This window comes from Rhododendron vialii, chromosome 6a (genome assembly GCF_030253575.1).
Source record: "Rhododendron vialii isolate Sample 1 chromosome 6a, ASM3025357v1".
In the NCBI taxonomy this organism is placed as follows: domain Eukaryota; kingdom Viridiplantae; phylum Streptophyta; class Magnoliopsida; order Ericales; family Ericaceae; genus Rhododendron; species Rhododendron vialii.
In genome coordinates this window covers 43205859-43218504 of record NC_080562.1, presented here as the reverse complement: position 1 = coordinate 43218504, position 12646 = coordinate 43205859, and the positions used below count along the sequence as shown (strand labels likewise).

The window sequence follows — 12646 nt, the reverse complement described above, 5'->3', positions numbered from 1 at the left end:
TTAAATTAGTAGCATATATTACTCTTATATGTATAGTTTTATTTTCTCATCGTTTCTAATTTCATCAACATTACATTATCACCACCATCCAATAGTAAATCACCACGGGAGCAGACTAAATTCCAGATGTGTTGTGATTCCTTTTTTTGGAAGACCTTACACCGTGGATGTGGTTGTTGTTGTTGGGACTTTTGTTTTTTGTTTTTTGCAAAGGTCATTGATATATAGAACAAGATCAACGGATTACATCATAGTTAAAGAAGACATTGAAGCTCAGGCGGAATTCAACCTGATGAAAAAATAAAATTCCTATTTAGACAATTCGTGGCCAACCAGTGTGCCACTTTGTTCATTTCCCTTGAGCACCAAAACAAATGACCATTTCTTACCAGATGCCCAGCTTTAATATCTTCTATCACAGCTCGGATTTCCCATAGAATAGTAGAATTGGACTCTTTGAAGCAGTTAATGAGTCCTAAACAATTAGATTCAAAGACCACCTCATAGAGATTTAGATCCATAGTAGTCCCGCAAGCGTTGGGACTTTTGTTTGGGGCAAGTGTTATGGCGGGGTGGTTGTATATGCGGAAGAGGAGAGATGATTTTGGTTCATTCGTAGGTATCTTTTGTCTATGGGTTTCGATTCTGTATTAGATTGAGAGAGAGATGGTTGGATTTTCAAAGAAAAAGTGGGGGTGTAATGACGTAATGGAAGTTTTCCAAATTTTGTAAGCTGCTAGAATAGGTGTCAATTCATTTCTAGATGTGAATTTTGTCTTTTTCAAATGTGCAAATTCTTCATTTCAGTGTGAACTCTTCATTTAGGTGTGAATTGTGTCTTTTTTGAATTGTGAATTCTTAATTTAGATATGTGAATTCTACAGATGGGGTGTGAATTGTGTTATTAGGTGGGTGTGAATTCTGCAGATGTGGTGCGAATTCTGCATTTAGGGGGTGAATTCCGAAAAAGGGGTGTGAATTTTTGAAAGGAATGTGAATTCTGGGGGTATGAATAGTGCTGATGGGGAGTGAATTCTGCAAAAAAGATTTGAATTTTAGGAGTGTGAATTCTACAAAGAGGTGAATTCTCGAAGGTGTGATTTATTGGGTGCAAAGGTGTGAATTCTACAAAAGAGTATGAATTCTCAAAGGTGTGAATTCTCGAAGGTATAAATTCTTGGGATATGAAAAGTGATAAGGGAAAAATAGTAAAAATATCTTTACAAAGAGTCTAGATGGGATAACACTTTAAAAAAAGGTTTGCATGGAACCCCCGTAAAATATGGGACCAGCCCGGAATTTCCCGTTAAACCAATCATTAACCCAAGAGCAATAATGGGCTATTCCAAGCCCAGCATGATCCAAAGAGAAGTCTTGCTATGAGATTGGGCTTCACCCAACTTAACAATTTGGGCTTTGAAATGCTGAGCATTCATTCATCCGTTTTTTTTTTTGGAAAATGACGGCCCAGAACATGTTTTGATAATTAATACCAATCAAGAACAAGCTAAGAACATTTGTTAATACTGAAAATGTCCTTGACGAGTATTAATTATCAAAACACGTCCTTAGCCGTTATTTTCCCTTTTTTTTTCTTTTTTTTTTTGGAAAGAAAAGGTCATTTTCATATAACACAAAGTCAGCGCGGTACATGAGAATCTAGTAAAAATTGCAAATTGGGCGGAATACAACCCAAAGAGAAAATACAATTTTTACTAAGGCAATTTGCAACAAGCCAGTGCGCAACTTTGTTTTTCTTTCTACAACACCAAACAAAGGACCAATTTCTAGAGCTAGCCCAATCTTTGATGTCATCCACTAGTGCTCTAATCTCCCAAGGACCAGAAGACTTGGGATCCTTGAAGCAGTTGATAAGTTCCAAACAGTCCGACTATCTGATCAGAGCCCATGCCTCAATGGTAATGGCTGAAGTTGCAATCGTTTTACCCATATACTAGAAATGAGCTGCTCCACCACTATCTCGTGATAACGTCAAAGACAGTTAAGTTGCGGAAGGATTTATAAGCTCCATCAATATCAAACTTCGCGACAGAGGAGGGATCCATCGATTATCCTTGATGTTAAATCCATGCAATTATCAAGTGGCCGGTTGATACAATGATACGAGTAATTCGATCCATAGTCACTTGTGGGTGGCCAGACACGTTTTTTTTTTTCCCTCCGTAGAAAGCATTGAAACCTTAACTTTGGTCAAGTGATAGTTATGGTGAAATTCCATAAAGATGACTAGTCGTACTGAGACTAATATTTTTCCATACTACTTAGTTAAGGTTTGGGAGTAGACTGCATGGCGTGCAGTTCGGCTAACGCTGACCTCGTTTCACGTCCATTTCAATGGTCACATCCATTCTCAATGTAGAGCTTATGAAGTACTACAACTAGCGGATCAAAAAAAAAAAAAGTACTACAATCACATACACTGAATAAAAATTATATCTTTTTCTTTTTCTTTTACAACATAGAAGGTATCCCCGTTCTCAAATGAGATGACACTATTTCACTTGTGACCGGCCATAGAAAACCAACACTCACGGAAAGCAATTAGAAACAACTAAAGAGAGGGACCACTAGACTCACCCATGAGGCTACCCACATGACTTTACCTCCCAAATGATTGGCCTACCTCCAAGAATCCAACTCACACCTCCAGGGTGGGAGCAACCCCCTGGCCAGTGGAGACAACCTTCGTTGGGTGAATGAAAATCTTATCGGAGCACATTTTATTTGCTCTTGAAATTATAACGCAGTGTGTATATATATGCGTGTATTGAAGACTTTCCCTGATCTTTTACATGATCGGAGTCGGCCGGACTGTACGACGTGCATTCCAATATCCAAACAGCAGGCAAGCCGTTTTCCTTGAGGTTGCACATTTCCTTGTGAGAAATGTGAAAAAGAAATTACACCAGAAAACATGTCTTTCATGGAATTGTATATACTGTACTATATTGAAAACGTGTTCCACGAGGAGACTTATTTAAGTGCTTCAATTAGAGCTTGTAGAGTTATACTTCGATACAATTTGCAACGACGTCTCGGCACGCTGAAGCAGAAGGCGCTGCCCACTCCCATTTAACGCTGCCGTTTTGCCTCATTAAGGGGGTCCCCGCATGTGCTCTCCTTTTGTTTGTTAAGGTCCATTTGGAGCAACAAAGCATTAAACATAGCAAATAAAACTTGTTTCACAATTAGTAACGCCTTACCGATATTGGATTTAACTAACTTTTTTCAAATAACCCATAAAATATATTTCAAGATTAATGAACAGTTTGAATCATCTTTGTGAGACCCAAAATGAGCTCCACAAAAAATCAATAAATCATTAGTCCGAAGTTAAGTGGTTTTTTCACTCACAATTCCTAACGTCCGACCGATATTAGGTTGAGCTAATATTTTTTAGGAACCCACAAAAAATATTTTAAGAATAATGACCGACTTGAATAATTTTTATAGAAGCCAAAATAGGCCAAAAATAATAAATCAGTAATCAGTTATCGAATTTAGCAAACAAAAGAAGAGCTCAAAACAAGGACCTGAATGATTCAAATGAAGTAGCTAATTATTCTTAATATATTTAACATGCATGCGCGGACTCCCTTTTAATGAGGCAAAACGGCAGCAATAAATAGGGTGGGCAGCGCCTGCTGCATCATGGGGACGGTAGAGTCCCGTGTCCTGATTTAATTGAGGCGCCCAACACTTGAGAGAATTTACCCCCTCGTATAATTTGTTTTGTCCAATTTAGAAAACCTAAAAGGATAAGTAAATGGTTAATCAAAATGATACTCACACAATAATTCAAACACAACACCAAATATAACTTCTTACATATATATGGGATTCACATGTTTTTCAGTTCGTGTGGATCCCACATGTATGTGAAAAATTGTATTTGGTGTTATCTTTGGATTGTTGTGTGTGTGTGTATTGCATTGTTGTTGATCAATTGTTGTACATAGAAGAGTTTACCTTTCCAAAAATGCCGTTTAATTACTAAAATTTCACCTACCTCACGAGGAGAGCTTGAGAACTACTACCTGAAAAACAAAATGTACCCATAGAAAAGAATGTTTCGCCTACCTCACGAGGGAGGGCAGCTCCCTCTGGAATTCTTCGAAAAGATAGATAATGGCTAGTGAAACTTTAAATATACGAGTGAGATACCTACAATGCCAAACGCCTAAAACACAAAAATACGTCATTGATTAAAACTTAACGAGTTTTAAAAATTTACTATTATTCAACAATCAGTGCTTTGCATTTCATTTTTTTTTTTAAAGTCCTTTTGCACCGTTCCATTCCTAACCACTACAGTAGGAGTACTTTGTTTTCGATGACACTTGCAAGATTGTGGAGAAAGTATCTGTGGGGTGGGTATGATCCGGATTCGTGGCGTGGTTGGTAACTACCACTAGAAAGCAATCAACAACACAACTCCAATTGGAAGAAAGCTTTTCAAATCAAATTGTTACTACTCCAACAAATTAAGAAGCAAATTCATGGTTCCAACAATAATACATTCTCAATCCAACGCGCCTAAAAAAAGGAATCCACCACCGCCACCACCACCCAATGTTACCTGATTCATTCAATATGAAAATGAATCGACTTCATATCACATCTATCTATCTATCTATCCATGAATTGAAAAACTGACAATCGAAGCACTGAGATACTAATAAAGCAGCTGTGACCCATACGCTTTCGCTGAAGCTAACTTACGCGTTTCCGCTAAACTAAATAGACTAACAGAACAGAAGAGGATAGTACAGTACTATCGTTGATTGATTTGGGGACTAATTTCCCCTATATGCAATGTAGTTCGCGAGAGCAATCAAGGGAGCCGCCTTGTGTTCATCAAACCCAGAAAGCTGATCCTTGGCCTCCCTATTCAATTCCTCCGCAAAATCTCTGGATTTCTCAATCCCGATCAGCTTCGGATACGTGACCTTATCCGCCACCAAGTCTTTCCCCGCCGTTTTCCCCAACTCATCCGACGATTTCGTCACGTCCAGTATATCATCCACTACCTGAAACAACAGCCCGATACACGTCGCGAACTTCCTCAGCTTCTCCACCTCCTCGTCCGATCCGCCTCCCAGGATCGCCCCCGCCACCACCGCCCCCTCCAGCAACGCCGCCGTCTTGTGGCGGTGAATGAATTCCAAGTGCTCTAACCCCACATTTTCAGATATCATTCCTTCGGAACTAATATCCACTACTTGACCTCCAACTAACCCCTCCGCTCCGATCGTCTTGGCTAACTCCCCGATAACGCGGACGATCTGGCTGGAGGAAACACCATCATCACCAGCAGCAGCAGCTATCGTGGCGATGCGCTCGAAGGCGAAGGCGAGGAGGGCGTCGCCTGCCAAAACGGTGACGTCCTCGCCGAAGACCTTGTGGTTGGTGGGCTTGCCGCGGCGGAGGTCGTCGTTGTCCATGCAGGGCAGGTCGTCGTGCATTAGGGACATGGTGTGGATCATCTCCACGGCGCAGGCCGCCGCCATCGCCGTGGACTCGAGGCCGCCGACGAGCTCGCAGGCGGCGATGCAGAGGATGGGGCGGACGCGCTTGCCGCCGGCGAGGAGGGAGTAGCGCATGGACTCGTGGATCTTGATGGGGTCTCTGAGCGGGACGGCGGCGTCCAGGGATTGGTTCACCGAATTGGCTTTTCGGACCATGTACTCCTTGAAATTGAATTGTGGGTCTTTGACAGTGTTTTCTTCTTGTTGTTTGGTGAGAATTGCAGAGGTGGATAAAGGAGAACAAGAAATGGGTCGTGATGGTTTTGGATTTGGATTGTGAGAGGAGAGAGAAAGTGGCAAATTGGATCCGGATCTCCTCCTCATACTGGGACTGGGTAGTGAAACCATGGGAAGGGTCTGAACCCAACATGAAATCGCGCTAAGATTCCCAACACTCATTGTTTACTAGGAGGAGTATATCCTAATTGGAAGTACAGAGAGCGAATCAAATCAAAGCCAGCAGCAGGAAAATCCAGTCTACTCAGAGAGAACTCTCCACGCCACCAAGAAATGAAATGCCTGATAATACTAATAATTTCCCAAATAAGTAGATGCCCTTTCACTCCCGTAATTTTTTATACTACTACTAGTACTATCAGAAATTGCTTGTTCCGGTGTGGTTTTGGGCCCTTTTTGGCCAAAGGATCAAAATTTTTAGGGATATAAATTTTTTAACTTAATCCAACGGTCGGAAATGAATAGGAACAGAAGCACGGAGGAATTTAGGTACAGAAGACTTGAGCTCCCCATTTAGTAAGAGTGTAGAAAATTGGACTCCAAACGAGTAATTACTATAGTAGTATTTATGAAGTGGTTCCCACTCAGAGACGTGAGTCCCGACGAATTGATGAAATCTCTCTTCAATTGATTGGAGAAATTTTTCGGTGCCAAGCAGGTGCTACATGGTATTCGTTCGGTCCATTCGAATCGTTCGTTTTAGTTTTAGACAGCTTAGATTTGGAGAAAGAGAATGTGGGAATGAGAGAAGAGATTATTTCAATTTGAATCATCTAATACACTTTTAGATGGCTCGAATGTGTCAATCCGAACACCACGTCAACCGGGCGACGTGACACGGTTATACTTTTCTTGCTGTTTATTAACGCTTCCAAAAATAAATGAGTTGGAGATATAATCAAGGTTTTGTGCAGGTAGGTAACCTTTCACACAAAACATTTGACAATTCGGTCATGAAAAAATCTTTACTCGATTTAACCAATAGCATCATGTGACCTGTCCCCCGTGTGCCCCATTTCCTCCAACTCCAAGACCAAACTTCACCCTGAGCAATATTTATGTGGCCTAGCTTTCATTAACAAAAATGTGTGGCCTAGAGGGCCATGTACGATTGAGGAGAAGGGGAAGACTTCATATTTCACCACGTCAGTCGGGTGATGTGGCACCCATCCTGGCACTGAAAAATTTCTCCAATTGATCAATGAGTAAAACTCCAAGATCTCGTTACTAATGAAACCAGATGATATATTTGGATTGATCAGAAGATGCTCAGTCTCAATTAGAATCCGTTACTTGAATGAAACAAACCTGGATTTGCTGAAACATAGTATTTGATTACTATTTTTGATGATACATTCTGGACTTCCAGTAAAACATCAAGTTCTGTTTATCTACCAGACATCACCTAAAGTATGATACATTCTGTACTTCCAGTAAAATCAGTATCCAGATAAGATTGCCACATATGAAATTTCGCAAACAATTCTGAATGGAATGGCAACATAAAGTATGAAATTGACATTAATCTGTAAACTAATGACTCATTTGTTTCTCATCTTAAAGTATGAAATTGACATTGATCTGTAAACCAATGACTCATTTGTTTCTCGAAAGATGAGAAAAAACATGCTCAACATCAGCTAATTGAATAAATGAATAACCCAGTCCATGCTTCTGAAGAGATTACGCGATAGACTGTTGCCTGTTGGTGACTTTGGACACTCTATTTAGCTTTTGAAAATTTCTGTTTGCCATTTGGTCATGATTTTCCACGTACATATCTTATGTACTAGTATTCCCAGATTTATTCCAAATGAAACAGGACATCCCTAGGTAATAACGTCTTGCCCATATGAACGGAAACATAAAAGCAAAGAGTAAATTCTGCGTCACTGTCCAGAATCTATTTTCTCCCCATAGTTGATCTTCTCCCCATAGTTGATCAATGTCGGAATCAATTCTCTCCATCGCCATAGAAATCTCTAATTCTCTGTATCGTTCCAATATTATCAGATGTCCCAGAAGGGACGAAATCTCTAATTCCCCATGGATCACTATCCAAGAAACTTAAGACCAAACAACTGCACGCTTCAAAGCCTAGTTCAAGAACGAACAGCTATCGAGAATCACAGATTCACCAAGTACGCAACAAGGCAGCAGCTATGAGAATTGGGGGAAAGCCCCCCCTTAACATCTTTTTTAATTCCGTGTGGGAAAAAAATAAGGGCACAATCACGAAAAAGGATCAATTAGTTACTTCCACGCTTCTCTATCCAATCTCATGTGTTCCTTCCACAGTTCGAATTATGAAGTTCCTGGGCAAGTAAAGTGAACAGCTGGGTTCAGTCAATTGGCAACATATTTCGAGGTTATCACTCATCACTTCCCTTTTGTTTCATCACTCAAATAGAATATACCTACCTGCACCTCCACGGTTGCTTTTTTCCTGTGTCGGAACGAAAAAAAGATTTCATACAAGACTACCAAGAAGGATCGGTATGCATGTACTGCAGATTCCAACATTAAAAACCGTATTAGCATTCCATCAACAAAATGATAACCCTAGCAACCACAGCCATTCAGATCCAATACCAGATCACCATTAAGATCCAATACCAGATCACTCCATTGCGTTTCTGATGGAAGAGGGAAGGGAAGAACACAAAAATGTGAAGGGAGAAAGAAAGATAAAACATGTCAGACTTTAGATAGGTTAAACAAACGCCTCCTCAACAACAGGCACCGAATGTGTCTATTGAAAGGGAGGGGGGGGGGGGGGGGGTGGGGGGGGGGTTAGTCACTACATATACATATAGAAGCAATTAGCAACCCTCCATTCACCAAAAAACCAATTAGCAACTGTCCATCAGGCTTTTGAGTAATGACAGGTCGATGCTTCAGGGAATTTGCAAGTGTAGCCATTTCAAAAGCCATAAACAATCATACTTATCACATTCTTTATGCTTACATTTATTTAAACTCCTCAAAACACAGTTCCCAATTCCTTGCTAACCCCGTTTTGTGTCTACAACTGTTCAGAGCTAATCCAGCCCCAATGATCACATTTGCTTTTAGTGCAATCTATCCTCCATGCTAGTTCTAGTTCTGGGAGAATTACTCTTCTTTAGGGGTCATTCGCCAATAGACTTCTCGAAATTTTGTTCAAAGAACCAACCAAGCAAATACGGTCTTTTTTCAGTCAAGCCATCGTGTAATCTTTTGGACCGACCCCGTAAATTTTATCCTAATTCTAGGAGGCAGTGTGCAGTTCTGGATCCAACATTTCATGGTAACCGAGGAATCACAAAATCAAGGTAACATACAACTTATGTAAATTACATCCCTCTTCAAATCGAGGCCCTTGGGTCTGTCAATGTAATTCGATTGGATTCCCAAAACAACTTTCGAGTGTAGCTAGCAGACTCACAAATAGGAATCACAAACTGGCGACCAGTAGCCTACTACTACTCATAGTCTCATACATCTTATGAGTAGTGATCTCGATAATTTGCCAAGATTTACGAAATAACTTTCCATGTAGCCAGTAGCCTTACTATTAGGAATCACAAACTTGTGACCAGTAGGTAGCAATGTTCTAAAAATCGCTAGGTGCTAGTCAAGCGGTCGGCCACCTTCGAGCGATTTATCAGATTAAACGGCAATTAATCGTTTGTTAGATCTAGTCGGATAGGCTCCGCCAACGATTAATTGCCGATTAATTTCTTGTTTTAGAACACTGGTAAGTAGCCTACTACTAGTAGCTATATTTCATCCTCAATACTAATAGGAACCACTTCTCATAAATTACAGGTCATGTTAGGGCCCGTTAGTCTCAACCCCCCTTCTTCTCCGTCCATGTGGTCAGTAGTCAATTTCACATACTAGGAACCACTATTTTTCCTTTATCAAAATCAATGAGTCAATTCCACTGACTTTATCACTAGTAAGAGCTCCGATAAGTCATGCCAATGTACCATTTGCTTAAACAGCAATCTGCAATCCGACTAATGCAAATAAGATAACACTTTACCACTTACTTTATCCGCTTTTCCCTCTCAACAGAGTTTCATAGAAGCAATATGATGGAAGGGGGCCCCTATTAGCAAAATACCCCAAACATGCGCATCATACCACCAGACTACAATATATGCTAACAAATCTCACATCCCAAAAGCCACATGCCTAACTTTCAGAAATGGCTACCACATCAACACTCCAAAAAAAAATGTCAAATAACAAAGAATCAACAACAAACCTAGAGCATAATCAAACATAACTTACAGCCCCTTCGGATTGTCAAAAAGGGTGTGATAAGTAATCAATCCACATGAGTGATTGGCAAAAAAATCTAACCCTTTCCTTAGGTTTCTTCTCTCATCAAATCTCTCAATCCAAAGGCCCCGCATAAAACTGGGATATGCATAAACATAAAAGCAGCTGAGAAACATAACGGATCCATGAAAATATAACCAAGTTCAACATTCGAATCACAAACTAAATTCAAAATCCAAGACAAAATTCGCCAAAATATCACAAAGAAACCCTAAACCAGAACGACATTAAAGTTGCCGTCACTACAATTATCAGAAACATAACATAGAGCCGGAATAAACGCGACCTTTTTCAGAATCGGAGCTTGGAAAAGAACCACCGGTTCTTCCCAGTCTTGAACCGCTCCTCGAACCGGGCCTTGGCCTCCTTGGCCGCGGTCACCTTCTTATCCCTCGACTGAAGCGAATCCACGGTGACGACGTCCTTGAGATCCACGTCCAGGGTGTACCGAGTGGGCATGATGTGGTTGTAGTTGACCAGCTTGATAAACGCCTTGACGCGTGACTTCTTGGCCGTCTTTTTTGCGGAGTCCTTTCGGATGACCTTCTTGGGGTACTTGGCGACGCCGACGACGAGGCAGTGGCCGTAGGGACGGTCGCGGGTGCCGTCGTCGAAGGATCGAACGATGACCGCCTTACGGCCGGCGAAGCGACCCTGGAGGACGATGACCGCCTTGTTTGGCTTCAAGAACTTCACCATTTTCGCCTTTGGAGCTCTCTGGTTACGCCGCTCTCTCTCTCTCTCTCTCTCTCTCTCTCTCTCTCGGCGCTCGCAAGTGAATTAGGGTTTCAGGAGGGTTCGTTTACATATGGTTGGTGAGTGGTAATTGACCTGCGTTGTGAGAGTTATTTACGTTATTGCCATTCTATTTTCGTGAATGATTTTCAAGGAATGAATAGTCGATTTAAATTACTCCGTCCTTGCAACGGCTTCGGTCTTCCCTCTTCAGACTGCGGCAAGAACAAGTTCAAATTGGTGCGGTGGGTTATTCGAGAGAGTTTGCTTTGTATCCATATGGCCACTTCATAATTGGCCACTTCAACTGAGTTCAACCCCCTTCATGAACGTGGTCATAGGTCCAACTCCAACGTCTTGGCTCTAAGCGATTTTTCTTTTTTCTTTTGTTTTAGGGAAAAAAACTAAAATGATCCCTATAGTTAAGTGTTTGTGTTAACTTGGTCCCCGTAATTGTAATTGGCTCGATTTACTCTCTGTACTTTTCATTATGTTTCAACTTGATCCAATTACTAACTGTCGTTAGTTCTGTTAACAGCAAAATCAAATGGCCCCTTTTTTTGGGTTAAAACAGTAATTCTCTCATTCCCCTCTTGCCCTAATATTAGGGGTGTACACGGGTCGGGCGGTCAGGTTTGACCCCCGACCCGACATGGCGGGTAACAAATGTTTTAAGCGCACAAATCGAACAGAAAAGGGGTAAGAACCGTCCGCGAGCTCGATTCTTTACGTCGGGTCAGGTCTGACCAAAAACTGAATTAATCTTTATGAATTAGCCGGGTCAGGTAAGAAACACACCAACTCGGACCCCAAACCAAAATTTGATTTTTAATAGAAAATGAACTCGTGCCTGTCTGAAGCACATGTTCAACCCCACCCGGAACCCTTCGTGTTGGGTCGGGTCGCGAGTGGACGAGTTTTTTGCACAAGCCTACCTAATATACCTCTAAACCAAAACACAACTCATTCTTCCGTTCTTCATTGATAAGGAGGCACCTGAGAAGAAATTTGGTTATAGTTTTCTACAAAAAGTTGCCCTCTAATTCACCATTTTCATAATCGCTCATGAGGCAACATAATCATTGGTATTGCCTACCTGTTCAACTTGTGGACAAATATTGAGATGCCTATTTTTCTACATAGTACTGAAAATGCATATAGAACTATGTCCAAAAATCACAACATAACATAGATCCAAAAGTCAAAATATTACATAAACTCAGGGGTTGTTCGGCTAAATAAGCCAAGTGGCTTATTTTTTTTGTCCTTATTCAATTTTTTTCGCATTTGTTAGTTTTTTTGTCAATTTTTTCAGAATTATTATTTCGTCATGACGAGAGGAACCTAAAAAGTAAAAAATTACCATTGAAATTCAATTTTTTTTGAATAAATACAAAAAAATTGGCTTATTGGCTTAATTTTGTCTTTATTGGCTTATTTTTGTCTTTATTTAAAAAGACTAACAGCAATTAGTAATTAGACCAAATTGGAACAAAATGAAAAGTACAGAGTATAAATTGAGCCAATTACAACTAGATGGACCAAGTTGACACAAACATTTAACTACATGGACCATTTCGATTTTTTTTTCCCTTTATTTTATTTGGTGTCTTTGTTTTTTTGTACTTTCAAACTGGTAGCGTCCGCTTTTATTGTATTGTATTTTCCTTTTGTTTGTTATATACTGTATAAATCAAGTTTAATTCTGGTCAAAAAAATAATTTGCCCCGTCCCAATTTAAATATCCCTAACGATTTTCTGTACATTTTCAAAACTCAAAAAAAAATATTTTC

The 12646-nt window shown here is 40.4% G+C and overlaps 2 protein-coding genes across 2 annotated transcripts; both read right to left on the bottom strand.

Moving 5' to 3' along the window:
- Positions 1-4473: 4473 nt before the first annotated feature.
- Positions 4474-6091, bottom strand: LOC131329733 (geranylgeranyl pyrophosphate synthase, chloroplastic-like). The gene has a single exon (XM_058363084.1). It carries the CDS (start codon positions 5946-5948, stop codon positions 4818-4820), a length of 1131 nt encoding a protein of 376 aa, XP_058219067.1. The 5' UTR covers positions 5949-6091; the 3' UTR covers positions 4474-4817.
- A 4071-nt stretch (positions 6092-10162) lies between these two features.
- Positions 10163-10930, bottom strand: LOC131329775 (large ribosomal subunit protein eL27x). The gene has a single exon (XM_058363158.1). It carries the CDS (start codon positions 10815-10817, stop codon positions 10410-10412), a length of 408 nt encoding a protein of 135 aa, XP_058219141.1. The 5' UTR covers positions 10818-10930; the 3' UTR covers positions 10163-10409.
- Between the last annotated feature and the right edge of the window lie 1716 nt (positions 10931-12646).